Source organism: Phodopus roborovskii, unplaced genomic scaffold, assembly GCF_943737965.1.
Source record: "Phodopus roborovskii unplaced genomic scaffold, PHOROB, whole genome shotgun sequence".
Classification (NCBI taxonomy): Eukaryota; Metazoa; Chordata; class Mammalia; order Rodentia; family Cricetidae; genus Phodopus; species Phodopus roborovskii.
The window spans coordinates 19806933-19824155 of NW_026126482.1; the positions used below are offsets into that span (position 1 = coordinate 19806933).

Consider the following 17223-nt stretch of genomic DNA (forward strand, 5'->3'; position numbering starts at 1 on the left):
AAAAAATGCAGTCATTGCACATACCCACCATTCTGGGCAATATAGGTCAACAATATAGCATATTCTATTGTTGTTTACCCGTGGGATTGCAAGGCTGACTGGAAACTCCAGTTTATCACTAGCCAGGGAAAATCCAGATTCTAAGCAATTTGAGAATGCATCTTTTTTGCCCCATTGTAGTTTGAAAACCATAATTTGAATAATAAGTGACAATGAACTGGAGAGTTTGAAAACCTTAATTTGAATCACAGTGACTAACTGCATTAGGAAAACACTTGAAAAGCCACATTAAAACAAGAAAGTCATTAGTATTAATGGTATGTGCATAATGGGACGAATCTTGAAACATCTAAAGTACAAAATAAGATTAAGTTATCCTAGATTATTATTAAATTTCCGAAAGGCATGGAGTATAAAATGACATTTAATACATGGCTAAATGCAGAAATCCTCCAAATTAAATATCCTATTTAAACCATTTGAAAACCTCAGTGCTAAAATTAGCAAGCATGACTTTTAAATTTCAAGAACTCATAGATCCATCTATAGTGTCCTTATTGGGTATAGTGCTGCTTAGATACTGCTTTAGAATAGACATGTTAGACAAAAGTAGAATACATGGTCATGACAAGAAGTTAAAAAATTGGATAATAGAACTTGTTTTCAATTACACTGTTAGAGCAATGGGACTTCTATAGTTGAGTTTTCTAGGGTTTTTTTTTTTTTTTTTTCAAAAATGAAGTCCCTACTATTAGTGGTGTACTGGTGTGAGAGAAAACATACATCCACAGCACCAGAGATCCAGAGCTTGTCAGTGGAGTGCAGGCTGGCAATCCTAATTATGGGACAGATAGGTGGGGTTCTAGGTGCCATTCTCAAAGGCACAGAAGTGATCTTTTGGGTGGCTAGCAGGGTGCTCCCCAAGTTCTTACACACTCACACCCAAGATAGTCTCACTGGCTTCATGAAGAGAACATTTAAGCCTGTGATACACTGCCCTAAAGTTGTGCTAAATATTGAAATCTCAACGTGAAATATTTTCCACACAAACCTGCTACTTGCAATCCTTAGATAATAAGGTAAATAGTTGCAGTGAGAATTGTTACCCTACCACTTGCCATCATCCTAAATGACTGAGTTGGATTTCTCAGAATAGGAGTAATCATTCCTAGAGTCACTTAAAATAGAAGTCTATGTTTTTCTTCCAGATCAGAACTCTCTACATAAAAGCAGATCTACAAGAAACGGGAGTCCTTGGCTAAGGAACACAGGGTTAAGGTCTGGGAAGGAGAACTGTGGATCTCAGGACTGTTTTTTTTTCATTTGATTTACATTTTCCAGAGTTTTTCACAGTTCTTTTCAGGATGTCCCTTTTATGCATTTATAGAAAATGTTAAGAATTCAATCCTCTAACAAGTAAATAGCTACAAAACTACACTTGAACATTGGAAAAAAAAATATCTTTAGCTCCCAATTGTTGGGCCCTAGTCAGTTTCACAGGTAAAGAGACCACTAAACCCTTGTCTCTCAGAACTAAGTACTGGTTGTGGAAGGCACAGGGCTTGGGGCTACTTTCCCAAAGAGGTTTAAAGACAGCACAACACAACTTAAGCACAACTAAAGTCAGTAAACAGTATTTTACTGAAACAGTTCATAACACAGAAAATCTGTCTGAAGTGTACAGTTACTGTCTTACACAATGACAGATCCATTTGCAAAGACTAATACGAATACAATAAATATGGGGTTTACATACTAATTTATACACAGAAATTGCCCCACAGCCATAAAAATTTATATTTAACAGTGCAACATATAATTTAATAATCTGATTTATTTGACAGGTTCCTACTAAACATAACTACCTGGTTTCCATATACATATATAACATATTTGTATGTATATAGCAGATATTCAACCATCTGTACAGACTCTAAACATAAAACTCCTAAAAGGCACAATTGTCTATACAACATGTACAAAAATGGCTGGAGTTGACACAAAACAACAATTATTGGTCAAAAGTTCATGATTGCACAAAGATTAGTCATGAGTTTATGTCAGAAAAATGTGCTTTAAGGATAGGAGGGTTTAAAAAAAAAACCTGTTATAAAAAAAAATCAATAAAAAATAAACCACTAGGTTGCTATGACAAGCCTGTCCTCATCATCATCGCTGCTCACATCGCTGAAGTGCACAATGGGTTGCCTGTGTGGCACTGGGGGCCTGGGAGCTGGTCTGTCTGCAGGCAGCAATGGAGGGCCGGAAGCTGCAGCCTTCTGTAAAGCTTCTGGCGTGGGTGCTGGCTGCGCCTGCGCAGAGGAGCGCCCGGGCAACACATGAGTCATGGAGGCCGACTTCTTGGTGTCCATTTTGCTTGGGCCTTCAGGCCTTGGGTGGTCTGCAGAGGGGCCGGGTATTGTTTTGGGTGATTCCTGAGGGCCTTCGGATGAGCCCCGAGGTGGCTCGGCGCAGTGCCCCGGGGCTGTGGGTATCTGCAGCTCTGGGCCTTTGCTGTTGGAGGCCGCAGCCTCGGGGGTGCCCGCGGTGCCCACGGTCACCGGGCCGACCGAGGGGATCAGGGTGGGCAAGGCGATGTTGAGGATCTGGAGACCGGGAATGTGCGCCTGTGGGGCGGGGCTGCTCTGTGCAGGCGCATTAGCCAGAACCTGCAGCCCCACTGCGTTGAGGGCCAGGCCTGGGGGGTGCACCTGCGGGCCTACGGTGGCGTTGGCCAGACCCACGATATTGACGGTCTCCATACCTAGGGATGTGAGCGACCGCAAGGCTGGGGGACTCAGGTTCTGCAGGCCTGGCACGTGGACTTGGCCGATGGGAATACATGGCACAACACCACTCAATTCAGCCACTCCAGTGGGGCGATTAGTAGTGCCAGAAACTTCGGTGATGGTATTCCCCGGGCTACCCATGGTTCTGTGAATAACACTCACAGCGGGGATGGTAAGTTGCATTGGTCCGGCCTGAATGGGTACAAAAGTAGAGTATGTGAGGCCGGCAGGCACCACATGGATACCGCCGACAGGAACCATGTTGTATGGGGTCCTTGATTGCTGCTGGGAATGCAAGGGGAGGTGGCTGAACAGATGTGTCTGAGGGGAAGGCAAGCCTGGAGGAGGCTGCAAGGTTATTTGCTGCTTCGGTTCTTGACTATCAGAGTGAGGTGAGACTGAGGAAGGAATCTTGGCTGTTGGCTGAGGGTTGAGCTGGGCTACAACAGGAGGCAGTCGTACAGATGATGAATCCTAAAAGACAAGAGACAATGAGCCTTGTTGATAACAGAGCCTCCTTCACCATGGCTAAAGTACTAGTGTTCAGTCTGTTCTTTCCAGTGAGTTAAGAGTATGTGTTTCTATTTTACATTTGTTGGCTTGCTAAAAAAAAAAAAAAAAAAAAAAAAAAAAAATTGCAAAAAGAAAAATCTTCATTTTTAATTTCTTCCCTACTATAATACCAGAAAAATGTTTTATAAAGCATTTTATAATTTGCAAACCAGTTTCCTGGGTATTATCATTTTGTAATAATAGATGAGCATGACTGTATTTTTATGTTGATGCTATTTTTCTGGCATCACCAGTACCACTTTATTTCAGAGACTAGGAAATGTTGAGAAATTGCCATATTAGTTGGCTGGGAGCATCAACTCAACTGGGAAAAAAATTAACTGAAAAATTATTCATTCATGAAATGAAGAGCTGTTATTAAGACAAAGGTCTGCAGTTGCTCATTTATTTGCTCACTGATTCGTAAGTTGATAAAATGTCTACCGAAGACTGAAGTTTTAGGCACTGGTAATTATGTGAGAGATACTGAGATACAGCAGTTAGAACACAATGTTAAGGAGGGATGAATCTTGCCTACCTGCCCTCCTTCTACCTGTGAATTTAATCTAAATACCATCCTTTCTTGATAATATATAGGGGTGTGTGTGTGTGTGTGTGTGTGTGTGTGTGTGTGTGTGTATTTGTTAGGGAGATACATTAATTCACATTATAATTCAATTTCTATATTAAGCTGACAGATTAAATTAGTTGAGGCTAGTATGTAACATTATAATAGTGGGAAGCATCTTTTCCCATTAAGAAATAAACCCTACTGCCTTATTTAACACATAGGAGAGGGAAGAGAACTGTCAGGGAGAGACAAAATTACTTGTTGGTTAGGCGGCAGCATGGAAAATCATGCAGCACACTTCCGGTGTGTCTTCCACCTGGAGCTGGGTGTCTGGCCCTGAGCTTCCTCCTGGAAGGAAACTTTCCTGAGCTCTTCCAGCAGTTTGCTCGTCCAGACAATATGAAGTCTTGAATCATTTTTGTGTCAGGTTAATTTTGTTATGAAGCTTAGCAGCTATTTTGTTGACTGGAGTAAACAAAGCACACAATTTGGATGACATGCTGTAACCCACCGTATCCACACTCATGGAAAAATCAGTCAATCACATGATCCTCGTCTCAGAATGTGAGTTTACATTGGTACATACATATTTTATTTTGAGTTTTGAAAACAGCAAATAATAAAGGAGTATTTTTTAAAGAGGCACCACAGGCTATAATACAGTATGTGGATTTTTGTCAAGATAATTAACAAGTCTTTAACAGACAAATGAATTCTGTCATTGACTGTAACAACAAAAAGGTACACACTCATATGATCATAAGTGAATTAATTTTTTAATCCATTAGGTTTTCCTAATGGAATAAGAGGAGAAAACAAAAACAAAACAAAATAAAACAAAAACCCACCACAGCTCATCTACCTGTATTGAAGAAACACTCTCTGCAGCTGTGGGGCTTCTCAGAACATCAGATTCAGGGTAATCCACAGACATCTGATGGCCGGGAGACCTGTGGGTAACTTCTGGGGACCTGGGAGTGTCTACATGAGGAACTATGTCATGTTCATCATTTGCAGTATGTTGCCTGGCCTTTGTTGGTAAGTCTGTCCTATTGGGGTCAAGCTGTACTGTGCTCAGAACAGTCATCTTGGTGAGTAATGCTCTAGGCAGAATGTCCATGGGATCTGTATGTACCCCCGAGAAGCAACTGGGAACTCTAAGGTCCTCCTCTACACTCCCAGGGTCCTGAAGGCCACTTCTGGATGGAAGATGCTGTGGGCTGGCTGTGACTGAGGGTGCTGCTGAGAGGCCAGATTCTGCCTGACTGTCTTCATCATCCTCTTCATTGTCATTGTCATCCTCGTCGGGGCCATCAGATTCTTCAGGATCATATCCAGACCGCTCATATCCGAATCTTTGCTTTTCATCTAACATGACAACCAAGAGGATTTGTTATAGAACGCTCTACAATTACACAAACACAATGTTTTCATGTTTAGAAGTTTGGTAACACTGTGGGAAGCATATAGAAGATGGGGCTACCCAGAGCACACCAGTAGCATGATGAGAAGCAGCCAGTCAAGTGTCAGGGACTCAGAGAAGGGCCATGGTCAGGGTAGCAGGGAGGCACATGAAATGAGCCTTCAAAGAGAAATAGGCATGCAAAGTGTGAGATGTAGTGAAAGGAAAGCCTCAAATATTATATTTGAAAAATTCTTAAGTATGACAAAACATATAAAAGGATCAACTGTTCCTAAGCTTTTTTCTATTTTCCTATTGTCAGATCCAAAGGAAACTCTATTTCCCCAAATTCCAAAAGACAGAAGGGACAAATGGCTATCTGTGATGTCCAGTAGCACAGCAAGCTGGCCTCTAGGCTCCCTCAGTATTATGCATGCTTGTCACACATTTCAAAGTCCATCCTAGCTCTCCTTACCTCCCTCCACCCTAAACTTCCAGAGCTCATGGGTTTCCTCCCCCCCCCCCCAGTTCCCCATTCTCTGTAAGACTGCTACTTTCTAGGTTCTCACTCTGCTCTCTTTGTCTTCCTCTTGGCCTCCCCATCTCTTTCTTTCTGTGCCCCCATCCCCACTCCTCTGCTTGGCCCCTACTTCTCTTGTGGCCAGGTCCAGCCAGCTTGCTATGTTCAGTCCACCACTTTCTCTGTTCTAGATTCTTCCAGATGCCTCTGCTGTTCTCTCAGATCTACAAAAAATCTTTCTTCCCCATAACCATGAAGTGGTCATGACATTACTTTATACAACTGTTATCTTCCTTTTACTAAAGAAATTAGCACATTCACACTTTGGTGGTATTTGATTTGTTAGTAAAATAATTTAAATTTGAATTGTATTGGAAATGTGTTTTAATTGATTTCTTAGTAATAATGCTCATTTGATATTTAAAGCCATATCCTATGTCTCTCTTTCCCCCTCTCCCTCTCCCCTTCTTCCCTCCTTCCTTCTCTCCCTCCATCCCCCTTCCTCCCTCCCTCCCTCCCTCCCTCCCTCCCTCCCTCCCTCCCTCCCTCCCTCCCTCCCTCCCTCCCTCTCTCTCTGTGATCTATCACCCATGCAGGTGCACATGGAAGCTGACCTTTTCTCCATATGTTTTTTTTTTTTTAACATGGGTGCTGGGGATCTGAACTCCAGTTCTTATGCCTGTACAGCAAGCCCTTTACTCACTAAGTCATCACTACAATCCCCTCTTCTCTTTTCAGAATTTACTTCTTGTTTCTGTATGATTTGACCCATTTCTTACAAAAAATGAAATTGTATCTAAAAATATTATCATTAATACATTACTTTTTAAGAACTATTCAAGATATTCAAGTAATTGTGTTAAAATTCTCATGCATTCATGTAGAACTTGCTTTAAAAAAACTCTTCACTTTTTAAAATCATGCAAAATGGAAAGCTAACATTAAGGGAAGGATGGGAAAATATCTACACTATTTCTTTGTCACTGGCCCACATAGGTTCAGACCATATATGGTTTAGTTATATGTGATGCATTCCAATTTTTTTTATTAAGCTATGACATTGGCTTCAGTTTCGGACTGTGGTAAAAAAAAAATGAGATCCATTAATTCCACTCTTAGGCATATACCCAAAAGATGCATGTTCATACAACAAGGACATCTGTCTAACTATGTTCATAGCAGCATTATTTGTAATAGCCATAACCTGGAAGCAACCTAAAAGCTCCTCAACTGAAGAATGGATGGAGAAAATGTGGTACACTTACACAATGAAGCACTACTCATCGGGGAGGAAAAATGGAATTTTGAAATTCACAGCAAATGGATGGAACTAGAAGAAACCATCCTGAGTTAGGTATCCCAGTCACAAAGAGACAAACACATTCTAGGGATTGAACATTGAACATTCTAGGCAAGCACTCTACCACTGAGATATATTCACAACCCTTTGTTGATCTTTGAAATACACATCTCTGTGGATTTCCTGGATTTTTTGACTATTTCAAATTGGAAAAAAAAAAACCAGCAATAAACACTAAAGTGAATAAAAAATTAAACAGAGGATGCCAGAAATAATAGGTTTTATCCTATGCACGGTTCTGAACAGTGGGTTAAGATTGTGGCCATCTTGCTCTGTCTTGTCTGTAACATGGATCAGTCTTTTGTCCAATGGTAAACAAAGACCTGCCTGCTAATCACTTAGTAGCTTGTCTTGGTAATAGGATATACAAAGCATCAAGTAGTGTCAGGTGGACTGCTGTGTCAATGCAATGTCTAATGCTATGTAAATAGCACCCACACCATTCATCTCACTTGGGGCTGTACATGTATCATTTTGCCACAGGAAGAAGTGTGAACACAGTGCAGAAAATACATGTGTAGGTACACTACATCATTTTCATTATTATAGTATATTGGTGTAGTTGTTTTAGTCTATGCATTATTGCTGCTGATTCTTTGCTGTATCCATAAAAAAACAGCATGAAGCACTAGCTGAGGTTGCAGGTACCCACTGATTCTTGGGAAGTATAACCCTAGAAAAGGAGCCTACTCTTAAGTTTTGAAAAATGGAAAAACTGTAAGCAAATATGCAGTAGGTATTTTTACTGGACTTCTCAAATACTCGTTTATGTTAATATTCTTTCTAAATGGCAATAAATTCTTACAAAGACAAACTTACAGAACTATGCACCAAAATATTGGAGGGTGATTTCTAAGGGATGGAAAAGACTAGAATGTGTTATTTTTACAACTCAAGTAGTCAAAGATAAAACAAACAAAGACTTGGTTTTTGCTTTCAAGGTTTTACTATTATGTTGTAAAATAAATAGAACAACATTAATTAGTTGAGTCCCACTCAGCATCCATGTTGGAATGAGTGATTTCTGGATGAGTACCTGGAAACTCTGGGTGCCTAGAAAATGGGGAAACAGAAAGGATAACAATGACCTAGCTGGCCAGAAGAGGCTACTGAAGAGGAAAGTTTCATCAAATGATGACTTTCTACAAAGTCTAGCTAGGCTGGATCCTGCTTTACCCTGGAAACAAAAGTAGGTCGTCTAACCTTATTCTCAGCAAAGAACTGAAATTTGGGGCAATCAATAGCCCAAATCTAAGGCAAGACAGTGTCTACAAGGAAACAGACGAGTGCATGTCACTAGGGACAGAGTTAGCAGAATACTGGCCAGGGAGTTCATCAAAAATGATTGACAGAGGGGTAAGGCCTTCCAGGGGAGCGGGGGTGGAAAGTAAACTGGGGTTAATATGTTAAAAAAAAAAGTCAACAGACTGAAAGTTATTTCCAGCCAGATGTCGGTGGTTAAGACTCAGGGGCTCTTTAACACCATGAAGCCCAACTAGCACTCAGTGCTGAATGCTAAAAAGTGTTCAATCTGGCCCCAATCTGAGAGAGGAGCAGCAGCCTCAGGAGAGGCAAAGAACTCTTGGACCTTTCTCTCATCTCTCCATTATAGAAACAAAAGTCTGATCTGTGAGGTAAAGGACAATGAGGACTGATGACCTCAGATGCTGGTGACATTCACTGCAATAGGGAAGAGACAGGAGGAAATGGAGCTTCCCTCTTGTGGGCAGAACAAGTCTACTACAGAGCCTGGGGAGAGGTAGAGGACCTAAGCAACTGGAACCCAGAAAGCCAAGAACACGGTGCATGTATGAAACCCAATGGGATACACTATCTTCTGTTTTTACACCCAGTGCCAAGCTAAGAAGCTTTGAGAGACAGTTCCCAAGACAGGGAAGGCAAGGAGGTTCAGAGCAGAGACTGATACTGAATCACAGCTCCAAAAGAAATATTGAACAGATACCATTCTTGTAAACCAACCCCAACCCAAAGCACAAAGTATCTTTAGAGGAACATGAAACCTCTGTGCAGTGACCACAGATAGCAGCCAGAGTTATTCCCAGGCAATCTTGTGCCTGCTTGACATTGATGACACAGCCAGCAATGCATGCCCATACCAAGCACAAAAATGACTTATACAACTTTATCATGTAACATAAGATGGCCAACTTAAACATAAAATTACAAGGCTTACAAAAAGCCAATGCCAAACACTCCAAAGAGACAAAGAAGCCTTCAGAACTAGTCAGCTAGATATGACACTGATTTATAACTGAGAGGGAATCTAAAATAGCAATGACTAAAGCATCCAAATCTTTAATGGGAAAATATGAATAACATGCAATGTCTGATAAGAGCTTCAGTTGGGAGATGGGAACTATTTCATGAATAACTAATGTTATAACACTGGGGCTGGCAGTACATACCACTAGTCCCCACCAATTGCAAAATCCTCCAGCAACAAGGACCAGGGGTTCTTAGAGAAATGCCTAACTCTGGGGTTAGAACTTCTTGGGATGAGTTCTAAAAAAAAGGAACTGCTTAAAAAAGATGATCAATTTGGGTAAACATGAAGGGCTCTTATTGTCTATGGCCAATGCTGGAATCTGAGCAAGACACTGATTAGCCACAGGAGCTACAAGTGGATGAAGAAAGTAACTCCATAGAAAAGTTCAATTAATAAAGCCACAGTAACGGCACTGACAAGGTCAGCTTTAGATAAACAGGTATGCATGGTTGCAAAGCCCTCCACAGGTATTCAGTACCTATGAAGGGAAGACAGTTAAACTTTCAGTACAGAAGCCTAACAGATGTCCCCTTAGACCTGTGTAATGTGAGTCAACATTAATGAGCTCAGGTCAACTCCAGTGTTCATAGGTGTGCTATGGTCATGTGAGGCTACCACACAAGGGAAGCTGGATAAAGAGTGTTCAAGAACTCTACATGACAGCTTTACAATTTCCCCACATGATAGAAAATATATATATTTTTTAAAAAGTTAAAAAAGAAGAAAGACTGTCAGTGCTTCTGTGTCTTGATTTTATCTTATAAACCCAACTAGAACCTCTAGACACTGTGGTTACATCAAGACTTCTCCAGGAATAATTTTCCCACTGTTAATAGGAGTCAATACTTAAAATGAATCCCAACTCTTCTACTGATTAATTTTGAAGCATTGAAAATTATGATATCTGTCCTAACCTAGACATATACTTTACATTTTTTTTAACCACCCAAGAGTCTGTATGCTTCTTGCATTTCTTATCCAGACGTACACATGAAAGCAACATGCCTCCACTCCCGTTCTATCTATACTAGTAAAGAATCTAGCTTTTAACACTAAATGCAGCAACACCACCTGATCATAATTAATATAAGCACTAATTAAGGGTGAGAGCAAGTGAAAATGCTGTTAATGAGTTTTATTGTTGCACTACAGCTCACAAGTGTCAGACTCGAGATTCAATCCTCGCCGTCTGTGCTAAACACTTCCATTCAGCCATATTTAAAATTGACTACAGGATGATCTGAAAGGTCAACAATAGATTATAGTCATTAAGCTAGCTTATTAAAGATACACATGAGCTGCTTGTTTATAGGGAGAGACATTAAAAGCTTCATATAATTATTTGATTATGTAGAGCAGACTATACGAAACACAGTCTCCATGGAGAATGTAAACTAATAATTGAACTTAATTTCATAATAATGCGACACCTTCCTAACTACCAAGTTTAAGAGTAAGTTATCAGGGTTAGTTGTAACCACAGGATAGCTGCTCTAGATTGTCTACCTAGACAGAGCCATAAGCCTGAAATGGAGAGAGAACCCAAGGAGAGATTGGTGTTCTTTTTCTTACAGATCCCTTCCCAGGTTTGGAGAGAAGGGAGTTTCTTTCTCAGAATCAGTGTCTGGAATTTCCCAAAAGGAGAGACCACTGTCAAAATTTTGGAAATCTACAAATTAACAGTGGATCATCACCTATTTGTCAAACAAGGCCACTATTTTGGAATGAAATAAAATGATAAGGTAGGTAACATACCTGAGCAGAAGATAAAGGCTCCTGGAAACATCTGAACAAAGCTCTAAGAACCGTAGGTAGCCAGACCTCAGGGATCATTCCACCAGAGTCCAGCTTGCTTAAAACTGGGGTTATTTCCAGGATATATATGGGAAGCTACAACACTAAGAGTCAACCCAACCCCCAAAACTGTTAACGTCCCAGACATTCTTGGGTGGGAGAAGGGCTTCATACATGGTAGCTGAACCTTATAAACTCTCTATAAATTCAACCAGGAATGTGAGTGGGCCTGATCTTGTCTCATAAAGATAATGACAGATATTCTGATTTCAAGGAGACAATGACCATGTCACATTCTGACAACAGAGTTTGACAGTGGGACTCTAAATAGCCTGGTCAGCTTCCAGAGACATCTGCTGGCATTGAATCAGAGGTTGTGTCCCCAGAAGTGCCTAGTTAATTATTTTTATTTTTTTTTTATTTAAAATGTTTCAACATATTTATTTTTATGTGTATGAGTATTCTGCCTGCATTATGTATGTATATTATGTGTACGCAGTGCTGATGGAGGAGGCCAGAAGAGACTTAAGTGTTTCCCTGAAACTGGAATTACAGGGGATTGTGAGCCACCATGTGGGTGCTGGGATCAAACCTGGATCCTCTGTAGAAGCAGTAAGTGTTCTTAACTGCAGAGCCATCTTTCTAGCCCTGTTTGTGGCTTTTGTCAGTATGCCAGAAATGATGACATGGACTCGACCACTTCCCCCAAAACCCACCAAGTATAAATTTATGAAATTGTTTGGGTTATTTAACATAGTAACTATGGCAGCACTCTTAGTACCTTGGTTACCAGGGCCTATCAGTTCTTGGTCATTACCACATTTGGCTCACTGCTTGTTCTTGTAAAGAAGGTTTTGTGGGGACACAGCCAGGCTTGTTTGTATGCTGCAATACACCAGGAGTTTGCTAATGGTGACAAATACTAGAGAATATATGGCCTGGCACACCTGAAATGTTTACTACCAGGCCCTTTACAGGAAAAGGTTGCTGGTGTCCAGTTGTTTGTATCTTATTACCAAGTCAAAAGCAAACCACCATGCTAAGACAGTTAGGAGATAACACACCTGACACATACTGCTTGAAAGCAAAACAGTCAGCATGTGAACCCCCATCACCTGCCACTATTCCAACATGACAGACTGCCTTCTTCTTATCATACTGCAGCTATTACTCATTTTGTTGTGTGCAACATAAGCAAATACCCCAGGAAGATAAATACTATGGCTTATCCTTCAGTAGCCATTGGAGTCTGTAGAAAATATGTTAAGACATCCATATTTGCTTAACAAATTCACAAATAAATGGCTCTTAAAAGCTCCATCAAATCATTCCTCTAGACACAACTTTTAGATGACAAAAACTATTCCTTTTGTTTGTTTGTTTGTTTTTTTTTTTTTTTTTTTTTTTTTTGGCCTGTGCAATTTAACTTAAGAGGGGAAAGGGAATCTTTTAACGTAGCAATGTCTCTTTCTCCAAAAGGAATGCTCTCTCATAAGCTTGTAACAAGACTCCTTGAAAGTTTATTTGGGAAACAACCTTCTTCCCAAGGCTTCCTAGATGAACCTAATCTGCCCCCATCGCTGCCAGACAGTGACACCTGCTGGAAGAGCTGGAACCAGAGCCAGCAGCAGCCCAGAAGACAGGGACCCCTGCTCCCAACTCTTCTGTTATTATAGCTAGTCTGGTTTTGTTTTCCTCCTCAGTTAGGAAATACTAGGTTGAAAGCAACCAGGAGAACATTTTTGTAAAGCTTGTGAATAATAGTGCTATTTAAATTATGAAAATAACCTATATGAACACAGCAGGCCAGAACTGCAGATCTGTTAGCTTTAGGCAATAAACCAAAAGACCACCCTTGCTGTGTGTTGTTCATAAATAATTGCTATCAACACTGCATTAAGTATACATCTTAAGAGCCATTATGGTTTCATATTCTACAAAGAAACGTTTCTTAAAAGCAATGGATGTTTGTATAGGAATTCTGTTGCTGGCAGTCTATAGGCCTCATTTAGAAGGAAAATATTGCTAGTACTTTTCTAAAATTCACTAATTGTTTCTAACAGTAAACACGATACAAGCTTTCAAACCTGTGGTCTGAATCATTATCTCACACATATCGGTCAGTACTTAAAATTCCATTGAAAAGCATGCTTTCCCCTGCCCTTGCAGGCTGTTGTCCCCATGGTGGCAGCTGAGGACACACATTAACATTCCTTGTGTTGAAGTCTGTTGATGAAAACATTCTTTGGATCAAAGGCTGAAAAGCAAATTGCTGGTGGCACTACTTTTGACACAAAGGTGCAAACTAAGACATATGCCTTAAGACCCTCAAAATACATGGGCAAAAATTCCCGAGGCTATATAATTTTATATGGCAAGAATATAGGAATGTGCAGTATGAGGGCTTGAAAGGACTCAACTTTTCACGGGCACATACTACAATTACAGCATGTATTGCTAATTTTAAGCTAATTGGAAACAACTTCTAAATTTCAAATGCCCAAATTAGAGTGGCTGGTATGTAAAAATATACATTCAGAGCTGGGCCAAGGTGGCACACACCTTTAATCCCAGCACTCAGGAGGCAGAGATTTCTGTTTGAGGCCAGCCTGGTCTGCAGAGCTAGTTCCAAAACAATACAGAGAAACCCTGTCTGGAAAAACCCAAAAAAGAAGAAAAGAAAAAAAAAAAAAAAAAAAAAAAAAAAAAAAAAAAAAAAAAAAAAAGGAAAAGAAAATACATTCAGAACCGGTTGACTCACCACCCTTGAGTTTGCTCCTGAGATGAGATCATGGAGTCATGTGACAAGAGGATGAAAGGGGAAGATACAAAGCCCACTCTGGCTAAAACAGTAGAGTCAGGAAGCTCAGGGGTCTCTGGCTCTGTGTCATCCTGTGTCATCCTGACCTTCACTGAACCCCGTCACTGGAGAACATTCATAAGGGAAACTATCAACTGACACCCTGGGCAGTGCTGCGGGCACAACAGAAAACAGCTGTGAGACCCACAGAATACTCAGAGACTAAAGATAGTGCCTTGAAGACGGTGAAGCTCAGCTGGAACAAACGTCCAACAGCTCCACTCTAACTCCAGCTCCAAGGGACCCAGTGTCTTCTCTGGCCTCAACAGCACAGCATGCACATACACAAACCTACAGTCAATGCATAGACATTCTAGAACAATGAAAAGGAAACCTCAACAGCAAACACACAAGGCAACTAACTGTAAAGGAATAACTCAGGGAAAGCATATTTATAAGCGTGAAGTTTTCCCAGGGAGCTGTGTGGTTGAACAAGATATTACCAAATGGTGACAGTGTTTAAACATTGAAGACAGAAGCAAGGCAGGTGCATTTGAGTGTCCGCCCTGTCTTCATTTAATGAAGACAGAAAAGCTCAGACACTTCTTGGAAATGATTTTTTGGGTCCTAGAGAAAAGACCAGTTTGATAACCAGGACCCCAAATGCACCTTTTAAAAGTAAAAGCACTGTTCTGAGGTTGCTGGAAGAGTCCAATCTCATAAATTATGTCCTTCTGTTTGTTTCCCAGTCTGTAATAATCAATGTCTGAAAATGGAGGAGCATCCTTCCGGCCCTCTTGTGTAAGTCAGTGACTTTCATGGGTTTGTACAAAATGTACCAGGTCTTCTTAATTCTTTTGTTTCTAGTGTGTGTGTGTGTGTGTGTGTGTGTGTGTGTGTGTGTGTGTGTGTGTGTGTGCGCGCGCGCGCCCGCCTGCGCTCATCTGTCAGGGGTCAGTTTCAGTTTTCTTCCTGTAGTCTTATAGTCAGGGACAATGACTATCACTGTTTGCTATATCAGCTACACTGGCCAGCCAGCAAGTCCCTGGGATTATAGGCATGCACTGCTATGCATAGCATTTAGGCTGGTTCTGGGGTTTGAACTTAGGTTCTCATGTTGTACAGCAAGCACATTACCTATGGGACCAACTCCAGTCTCCTGACAGCCCTTCTATAATAACCGCAGCACCCAGTGACTGACATAATCACCAGCCTGTTGGCACCTCCTGGTGAGACCTAGAGAAAACCTTTTGCTTAGGGATTTTTATTGTATTTTATTTTATTGAGATAGTCTATCCCTGTTGCCCAGGCTGGCCAGGAAACTTCTGGGTTTAGGAGGTCTTCAAGCCTTGAGTCTGCCATATAACTAGGACTATAGTGTGTTACTATACTCAAGATGATGATGTCACAATTTTCCAGTTACTGCAGACTTGGGTTTCTTAGTATGGTTTCTGAAAGGACATATGGCTCAATCTGGCTACTTCTTTAATTACTGCATTACACAGAGGATAGCTGCAATCTGTTGTCAGGATTAAATGACAAATTTCACCTGTCATATACTCAGGGGATGAAGGAACTCACTGGGTTACTTCAGATTTCTGGTTTTCACTGATCTCAGCCTGATGTCCCATAGTAGGAACAGATCTAAGCCAGGACAGAGGCCTCTGAGGATAAGGGCACAGCATGCTCCTAGCCTATATGAAGCCCTGAGTCCCACCTCTAGTGCTGGAATGATGGAAACACACCATAACTACAACCCTGCTTGGTGGTGACTATGATGGCATGCACTTGGGCCTTTCTGACCCATGCATTATCCCTGCACTGCATAGACAAGGCCAAGTATGAATGAACACTTCTGTCCTCCAGGAGCCTTGGTCCCATGGCCTAGATACTGGGGGTGAATCCAGATGTGGCCTAGGGCATCCCAGAAGGAAGGCAAGGTAGACTCATCTTTCCACAGCTTAAATGGAAAATGTCTTGGTGTGGGGGCTGGATGTAACAGGCAGGCTAAGCCACAACCAGGAAAGGGAAGGGAGGCCTGGAATACTATGCAAGGGAATTCGGAGTGGGAAGCAACTATGTGAGATTTAAATTTGACTTCTCATTGATGTGATCCTTGACATCTTCAAGGTTTCTGCTGGGGGCAGCTTCATGTTTTCATACTTGAAGATCACTGATGGATAGCTCTCCTCTGTCAGGACTTTTATTCTAAACAGCAAAAAGTATGCATGTTGTTTCTTTTGTTTTGCTTTCGTTTTACATCAACTAAAGTTCTTGTAGTCTCTTTAGATGCACATATCCTGCTCATTTGCTTAAAACTTACATTGATTTTATTTTCTCAAATGCTCTAGAAATGTGGAGGCAAAGATCATCTGAATCTTCACCTGTGACCCTGGGCTTTGCATTATTGATGGTAGTGAGGATGCTGATAGCTGGTGCTGCTGTTTTTGTTTAACACTACCATGTGTAATAGTGCTAACATTGACAGCAAACCCTGAGTAATACTGCAGTGTGTAGTAGTGATTATCATGACAGCAAACATGGAGTAACACTACTGTGTGTAGTAGTGATTAACATGACAGCAAACATGGAGTAACACTACTGTGTGTAGTAGTGATTAACATGACAGCAAACATGGAGTAACATTACTGTGTGTAGTAGTGATTAACATGACAGCAAACCCGTAGTAGGTGGATGCTTTTATTAACCGAGCAGCTCAAGGGATCTTAACCCTTACTCAATGACAGGTAGAATGAATTTTCCCTTTGGGTGGGGAGGAGGTGTGGTGTCCTTTGGTAGCTCCAATCTTGCGTGGGTGTGTAAGTGCATATGAATGCATAAAGACTAAGTGGAATCTTTACTAAGTTAGAGAACAGGTTCCCACAGAATGGATGGGGGAAAGAGCCAGGCTCTGACTTGACCAGCCTTGTATGTTCTTGTGTTGTCAACAATCCAAAGGAACACATTTTCCTTGTAGGAGCTACTGAAAAAAATGGAGCATAGCTTTACTAATCTGGAGAGATCATTATCATAGATGAGAATATGTAATGCCAGAGACTTAAAACTTCTGGTATTTTGATCTAATGATCAAAACCCAACAACTTAATAAACAAACATAACCTTTGTAATATCTAGTATCAATCTAGAC

At 41.0% G+C, this 17223-nt stretch overlaps 1 protein-coding gene across 4 annotated transcripts in view; it reads right to left on the reverse strand.

Moving 5' to 3' along the window:
- Positions 1-1618: 1618 nt before the first annotated feature.
- Hivep1 (HIVEP zinc finger 1) overlaps positions 1619-17223 on the reverse strand; it is a 130589-nt gene continuing 114984 nt past the window's right edge. For all 4 annotated transcript variants that reach the window (XM_051194379.1, XM_051194377.1, XM_051194378.1 and 1 more), the window contains 2 exons: positions 4775-5280; positions 1619-3263 (listed from right to left, as the gene is read on the reverse strand). In XM_051194379.1, the coding sequence (XP_051050336.1) occupies positions 2139-3263; positions 4775-5280 (1631 nt within the window). In that variant the 3' untranslated portion in view covers positions 1619-2138. The remainder of the gene's footprint in view (positions 3264-4774; positions 5281-17223) is intronic.